The sequence below is a fragment of the Belonocnema kinseyi genome, chromosome 4 (genome assembly GCF_010883055.1).
Source record: "Belonocnema kinseyi isolate 2016_QV_RU_SX_M_011 chromosome 4, B_treatae_v1, whole genome shotgun sequence".
Classification (NCBI taxonomy): domain Eukaryota; kingdom Metazoa; phylum Arthropoda; class Insecta; order Hymenoptera; family Cynipidae; genus Belonocnema; species Belonocnema kinseyi.
Window position 1 is genome coordinate 98,198,491 of NC_046660.1, and position 8,475 is coordinate 98,206,965.

The 8,475-nt window shown below is 30.5% G+C and overlaps 1 protein-coding gene across 2 annotated transcripts in view; it reads left to right on the top strand.

Annotated features, from left to right (window-relative positions):
- The first annotated feature begins 4,464 nt into the window (after positions 1–4,464).
- Positions 4,465–8,475, top strand: part of LOC117171334 (methionyl-tRNA formyltransferase, mitochondrial) — a 13,419-nt gene continuing 9,408 nt past the window's right edge. For both annotated transcript variants that reach the window (XM_033358557.1, XM_033358558.1), the window contains exon 1: positions 4,465–4,842. In XM_033358557.1, coding sequence (XP_033214448.1) covers positions 4,622–4,842 — 221 coding nt within the window. In that variant the 5' untranslated portion in view covers positions 4,465–4,621. The remainder of the gene's footprint in view (positions 4,843–8,475) is intronic.

Sequence of the window (8,475 nt, forward strand, 5' to 3'; positions counted from 1 at the left end):
CTAGTCGGGAGTGGTGCTGACTGAAAACAGATGATTTGGAGCGATTCGCGCGCCATCTGTTGGTCATTCTAAGGACTTATTGAACTACCCTCGTATATATAGATAGATACTCTAGATACTCTACATCGCTAGAGGTTGCGGAATATTACTGTGCTTGTAGATATATCAACTAGAGGCTTTGAGAGTTGTGTGTGGTAGTTATTTTTAATTTAAATTTTGTTGTCAATTTTGGTTGAAAGCAGCTTTTCTTGGGCACTTTAATGTAGTGTATATATACATATATTGACTGGTATCCTGCAATGTTGTATGGGGTGCTTTTTTTGTGTTTAAATTTTTTTTCTGTTTTTGAGGATGATAGCTCAGACTATATTCGATAAATTTGATACAGGGGGTTCCTAGGGGTTGCGGAATATTACTATGACTGTGGGTATATTAAACAGAGTCTTGGAGAGTTGTGTTTAATAATTATTTTTTATTAAAATTTTTTTCTGCGATTTTATTTCAAGGCAGTGGAGACTTGATTCTTCAAATTTAATAGGGGTAGTTTCTAGGGGTTGTGAAATATTACTGTGAGTGTGGATATATATACTAGACACTTGGAAAGATGCTTGTGGTAATCATGATAGGGGTAGTTCCTAGAGGTCGTGGTATATTGCTGTGGAGGTAGATATATTAATTGTGGTCTTTGAAAATTGCTTGGGGTGATTCCTTTTAATTAAATTTTTTGTGGTTTTAGTTAAAGGCAGCTGAGACAGAATTCTTTAAATTTAATAGCAGTAATTCTTAGGGGTTGTGAAATACTGATGTGGTAGTGGATATATCTACTGAAGACTATGAAAGCTGTATGCGTAGATTATTTTTAATTTGAAATATTTTTTACTGTTTTCATTCGTGGAAGGTGAGACTTGGTTCATTCAACGTGGGTAAGTTTCTAGGTGATCGGGTATATTACTGTGAAGGTAAGTATAACAAATAGGAACTTGAAGAGCTGTGTTCCTAGGGGTTCTGTAATATTACTGTGGGAATAGGAATATTAACTGGAGCCTTGAAAAATTGTATGTGGTAATTATTTTTAATTTGAAATATTTTTTACCGTTTTAATAAATGGAAGGTGATACTTGCATAAGGTGAGTATTTCATAGGTGGCGTAGAATATTACTGTGGAAATAGATTTATTAACTAGAGTGTTTGAAAGTAGTTTAGAGTAGTTATTTTTAATTTGAGACTGTTTTGGAGGTTTTAGTTAATGGAGGGTGAGACTTGGTTCTTTAATTGTGTTAAGGGAAGTTCTCAAATGTTGTTTAATATTACTGTAGAGATGAGGATAAGAAAAAGATTTTTGGGAAAGTCTTTGTGGTAATTCTTTGTCATTGAAGTCTTAATGGATTTTTTAGATGAAGATGAAGATTTTTCGGCAGCGTTTTGTGAATCCCGCAAAACTATTGACTTTTGATTTATATATTTTTTTAGTTTTGTTTAATATATATATTTTTAGTTAGAGGTAGCTGTTAGTGTTATGGGTTGTTTTTGAAGAATAGAATTTATTATTTTTAGTGAACTCAAAACAAGCTCAAACCTACGGTATATTTGTTCTCGTAATTATTCCATATATTTTTCTTTGGAATTTTTTTAAAGCGTATTTGCTTTCAAAAAAATATATATTTTTAAATAAAACAGATTGTAATAAACACATAATTTCAAACAAAATCAACCAATTTAATAACGACGTGAGGAAGCGATTTCTCAGATTTAAACAAAAATTTTCTCTGGGTACAGGAAGGAAATTTAAATAAATTAATTTACTAAATATATACAACTGAAAATATTTCGCAATAGTTCCTCCATATTTACTCGAATAGTATCAATATATTTGAATCGTATGTTTGGAATCCCACTCGCTTCTACGATGTACTAGAAGTCAAGTTCTACTTTTGGAATACTCGGTCAGCATAAGTTATCTTTCACTAGACAGACATTCAGATGAGGTATGAAGGATTTAGTAGATTTATTTTCAATGAACGCCATTTAATCACAATTTCATTCCTCTTTTTCTCTTTCTCTCAGTGGAAAGGGCGAAAAAAGACGAAAAAGTGATAAATTCTCCAGCTCTAGCATAAAAAATACACTCTCGCCTGTAGCAGTAGCCCTTTATCTCACGCCTTAAGTTTCTCGAAATGAAAAAAGGGGTTTTAGGTGTTCAATTCAGATTTCTTTCTCTCTTAAATAGAGTATCAAAAAATAGGAGAAACGTATTATTTTAATAGCTGCAAAAAGTCCTAACCAACATCAAATAATGACGTCATCACGTAACTAACATCGTACATAAAAACATCATAATGAACCCTAATAAGAAGTCCACCTAAAAGAAATATTTTATTTTTAACGTAAAGATTAACGACACTCTTATAAAAATACAATAAGCAGCAAACTGCGTAGTCGAATGATATAATTACAACCTTATCAGAGGAGTTTAAAACCCCTTAAAATAACATAAATGTTATAATACAAATTTTGAACTACAAATTTCTCATTTTGGATCAGAAACTTGCTAAACTAATTTAGAATATACTAATACATGATTATAGCGATTTTATTAGACGCCTTTATTCGAGTGTTAATTATCCTTAATATGTATAAATATAGCTGTTTAAATTTTCATAGTATTAAAAATGTTAATTAGGAACAGAATAATTCAATTCATTCTTGTGCTTGTACTCTCGTATTTTATAACATTAGAGTTCAAATATTTGAAACTAGCATGATCTAAATCATTCTTGAAAAATGAACCCCCAAAGTCCGTTTTTTGTTACTCACTTCCTTATTGAGGTAGTTACGAGAAAGGGTAGTTTTGCCTCTGTAGTCTGCTGAAGTTTTCGGAAGTAACCGAAGTCTTTTGAATTCACTGAAGGATTCTAAAGTCAATTGAAATCACTAAACTTTGTTGAAAGAACTGATTTATAAGATATGCTTTATAAAATGTTCATCCCGTTAGAAGATTTTAGTGCCTTCAAAGAATTTAATACCTTCAAGAGACTTTCACTTTAAACTGATTTAAATGGAGATGAAAACGTATTTGGGCATATGTCTGGAATCTTTTACTTTTCAATAAATATAATAAATTATAAATTTTTTGTATGTGTAACGTTGAGAATTTTTTGTTTAAGAACATTTTAATGTCCATGGAGGAAAATTTGAAAAAGGCAAACACAAATTGAAAGAAAATCAAGTATCGGGTAATTACGAGAAATATTGTGCTAATGTTTAGTTACGCTTACCAGTATTTTTTTGTTTTACTTTTCTGTTTGCTTTTCCCTCAGCAGGGCCAATTAATTTATACAAGGATTCCTCGTTAGAAAAAGCTAACCTGTAGGTTAACTTGTGGTTTACCGCAGGAGTAAGATTTAATTCTGGTCAATAGCGATGGTATCCCTAAAATCTTTAAAGTCGCCTTTCGGAATAGAACCCCCATGAATTGATATCCACACGAAATTTAAATTTTCCTAATTTTTTTTTGCTAACTTTTATGAGTAATTCGTACTCCTTGCCTATTTTACGTGAAGAATCTTTGGACCTGTTGCGTCAGAAGTACTAGGGGTGGATTTTTGGGATTTCGGAATATTATTCTGGGGTTCAGAACAGAACCTAGCGATTTCTCAAGACGAATTTTCAGTCCATTTTCACTTTAAAAATTTATTAGCTGTTTTACATATAGAATTTTCAGAACAGTTTTGTTAAATGTACTGGGGGTGGATTTTTGGAATTTTTAAATATTATTATAGGGTCGGAAGTATATTTTTGACTTTTCTGAAGGTCATTTTTTGACCACTATCAGCTGAAAAATGTATTGTTTATTTTACGTGAAGAAGATTTGGCCATGTTTGACGAAGAGTACTGGGGGTGTATTTTTGGGATTTTTCAATATTATTATGGGGTTGGAAGCATATTTTAGACTTTTCTGTAGGCGAGTTTTGTGATCGTTTTCAGATAAAACATATAATGTATTTTTTACGTAAAGAATCTTTGGAGGGTACACGCGAAAATATTGTATTGACAAACAGTATAAAAACTATGTGTAGACGTTACCTGAAAGAAAAATTTTTAAATTAAAAATTCGGGGTATGACACAACATTTTAATTTGACTCTAGATGGACAATGACAAGGATATAAACAAAAATATTCGATTTACAAACGGAACAAACGACGTACAAGCGTTAACAAGAAGAAAAATTGAACATTTTTTATTTCGGTGGGATGACACGAAATTTTTATTTGCGCCCAGCTGGGCAAGCAGAATGGTACATACTTATATGATTTTCAAAGCAAAATATAACAAACTGATGCCTTTGAAGTTTATAAAATGAAGATTAGCTGAAATTCGAACTAAGAGATATTTCCCGCGCTTTCACTAGCAGACGACTCTGCAGACGAACAAGGCCAGGTCAGGCTAGGTAAACGAGAGCGACAGTTACGGTTGCAACTTGGTGTGCCGCCGCATAATATGTATTATTTACAATGTTTTATATAGTTAACAGTAAGAAAAGTACTTTAATAATATTTTTGACAAAATAGGAATACTGCGTTGGTTGAAATTTCTCAAGCCACTTATTGACATAGAAACTAATGACAGTGTACAATCTTGCAAGACGGAGGATTTTAAAATGCGTTTCAGGGCTTTCACGTTTCGGAACAAAATCTCTCCCGGGCCTGGAAGTACACAATTTATCTCTATTCAAAAGAAAAAATGCAACTTTAACTCCCACACAAAAAGGACCTTGGAGCGTTCTATTTTTTGGATCTGATGAATTTGCTTTAGACAGCTTACGAGCCCTTCACAATCAGTAGTAAGTTTTTAACATAACCTTCAAATCTATATACATTTATATACGCTTTCTACTTTTATTTTTTCCTATTTATTTATGTTATAAAAGTACTACTTATTTTTTACTTTAAAAAATTTAATTTTAAATTATCATAAAAACTAAAACAATTACTCAAAATCTTATGGTCGCATCGCATTCGGAATTTAGAATTATTAAAATGATTCTTTTAATTATTCAAATGCACAAGTTGTTAACACTTTTGTTTAGCAGACAGTTAAAACTGTAGAGGATTGAGCCATCTATTCTTAAGTATTACATGGTCTTTGCTTTTACAAATATATTATTTCCAGATATCATAAATAGGTCCAGTTTGTATTTTTTATCTTTGATTGTAATTGCGCGTGTGATATTAATTCGGTTTCTTAAAGATATTAGATTAATTTTATATTCATGAAATTTCTAATGATTTCTAAATATTTTAATGCGTTCTCCCAATTTCCAAGTATTTCAAGAGATTGGCCGAAATTTTAGGGAATAAATTGGTTTTATTTCAAGGGATTTCAAGGGGTTTGAGGGACATTACAAAATTTCAAGGATTTTAAAGATATTTCAGTTATTTTAGAAATCTGAAAATTAAAAAAAAAGGTTATGGATTTTTAAATATTTTATTTAGTGAATAATTTAATTCAGATCTATGGAATTTTAAATGATTTCTACTTATTTTGACGGATTTTTATGATTTCAAGGGATTTTAATGAATCTCGAAGAGAAATTAAATTTTATTTCAAGAGATTCAAGTAATTTCAAATGAATTCTACTTATTATAATGAGCTTTAGGGATTACATTTTATTTCAACAGTTTCAATAAATATGAAGGAATTTTACAAATTAGGAAGGATTATAAAGGTTTTAAGTTATTTTAAAAGATCGCAAAGAATTTCCAGATATTTCGTTAAAAAAAAATTGCATTGAATAGTGTTCTTTCCATTTTAACTACAAAATGTGAAACATAGTATATTAATGAAGGCATTTTTATATTAAATTTAGATTATTAGATGCTAGATTTTGCCAACAATTTAAAATGTATAAACATTGTTTATTTAACAAATTATATGTTTTCTCGAGTTTTTTATATCGCCTGGAATGTATTTTGAACGACCCGAGTAAATCGAATTTAAACAAATTTGGTAATCACAGAAATCATTAAAAAATAATCTATCATTATTTAAAAAGTATACACTTTCTTATAAATACATTTTATTTTTATTTTCGGAATGTAGAAAAAAATGTTTAAACTTGTCCCTTTTTCTTAATTACCCTATTTCGCCTTTTTTGAGCTCTTTTTGTGTTATGGTCATTGCTTTCATTATTTTTGTCTAGTGATTGTAAGGTTAAGCATTTCGAGATTAATTTTTCACCAGTAAACTGATACACATTTCGACTTGAATTTTCGCTAACATGTTCAGAATGAACTTAAACAACATGGTTGATAATTTCATTAGACTTAATTCAAGTCTGATTGCATAGCCAGTTGTGTTAAAGTGCGCGAAGAGTGCTCTTGTAAAAAAATTCGATTGAACTTTCTCTATTTAATCTAGATATCGTAAACTCCGCACCTGCGCTTCATGTAACATCCAGGAGGTCTAGCGGACCGGGAATTTTATTTAACCGGGATAATCCAAGGAATTTGATTTAGGGTCAGGAATTTCGTTCTTTTTAGCGAAAAATGTGCTTTTTATATTCGATCTTCTTTTTATCGCATTGTCGAAAGTCAGAGAAAGGAAAATCTTATTGTTTCACGTATGATACCATCAAAGTTAATTTAATTTTGATTTTGTGTGCGCATATAAATATACTATACAATACCGATCTTAAATTCTTTTGATGTTAATTGTGTAAGTTAAAATTTTTTCTATTAAATAGATTGAAAGCTATATCATAATTCGATATCAAATTAATTTTATAGAAACCTCATGATTACTCATTTCACATCTCTTACAAAAAATATTTCTTTCAGTAGAAAAAATATTTCAATTAAAAAAAATATGTTTCAACTTTAAAAAGATTTTAACATAAAATCAAAATGTTCACAATAATGGTTTATTATATTAGATTTATTTAAAGATTTAAGAAAACATAGAAATTTCGCACTATTTTTACAATATCTCCTTTTAAAAAATGACAAAATGATTTTATCTTGGTTTATTTTATCAAGAATATAGGTAGTCTTCAACAGACAAAAATGTTACTTATTTTATTTACTTGTTTATTTTGTTTCGTCGGTGTTTACTTCTCAGTTATCGAGATTACAATATTTCAATAAGCGCCTTATGATTTTTTTATTTATAAGCCCCGTTCCAGAATTATTTCTTACTGCATTATTCGCTTTCTCATCAATGTCTTTCAGGATATTGACAATTTTATATCTAGCACCAAGATTGTAATATAAATTCAAGAGAAGACTGTGAGAGACGGAAGGAAAATTATTCCGGAAGTTGACAAACAGAAAAAATAGTGAAGACCTTTCGCGTCCCAGAGAATTTAGTAAGAAAATATTTTTAAGGATGTTTTTTTCTGAAGGATGAGATACTGTTAACTTTTGTTATAAGTCGTTAATTACCTGGGTCCTGTTCGTTGTCTTGCTTGTAAAACATTTTAAGCTGTATATATGAGCCCACGATTCAGAGATTTTCTCTACTTCTAATATTTTGTTAAAAAATATGCACGATTGTTGAATCCAGTACTCTTGTAAATTTTGTAAGAACTCATAAGAAATTCCGGGACAACCAAATAAATCAAGGTAATTCAAACTTCAATATGGTCTGAACATTTGGAAAGGTGGTGGTAGTGGATGGAATTTGGCCGATGCCACAAAGGATCGTTTAAATTAAAAAAAAAACAAAGGTAACCTTGAGATGACCTTGATGGTCATGGTCAAGGTCACTCGATAGTCAATATGCACATTGTTCAATCAAGCAATTAAGTAAGTGAGATAAGAGAAGATTTTCTACAAGCTAACTTGCGAAAAATATTCAGACCTTATTGAAGTTTGAATGACCTTGATATGACCATCAAGGTTACACCTGACTACACTTTTTGAAGTAAAATTTTCCGTTCTTTCAATTTCTAATGTCAAAAAGAGTCGTTTCAATTAGAAAACAAAGAGTGACCTTGATGGTCATGGTCAAGGTCACTCGATGGTCACTATTTAATGTACATTGTTTAACTAAGTACGGTAAGAGGATGATTTTCACAAGCTACCTTGCGCAAAAATGTTCAAACCATATTGAAATTTGAATGACCTTGATACCTCCTTTAAGGCCACACCTTACCTATGACCTGACTACACTTTTTAACGTAAAATTTTCCGCTCTTTGGATTGCCAATGTCAAAAATGGACCATTCCATTTAAAAAAACAAAGATGACCTTGAAATAACCATTAAGGTAATGGCCAAGTTCAAAACTAAGGTCACCACTGTAATCCTGGTTGAAAGTAACTTCCAAAATGACCTCAACCTTCTCCAAAAAAAATGGTGCCTAATGATTTATTTGGATTGAAAAACTTGTGGAAATTAATTAACAATTTTAGAGGTAAACCAATGTCTGTACATGCTACTTTCAATCAATTTTTCCCAAAGAAAACACTTTTAGTA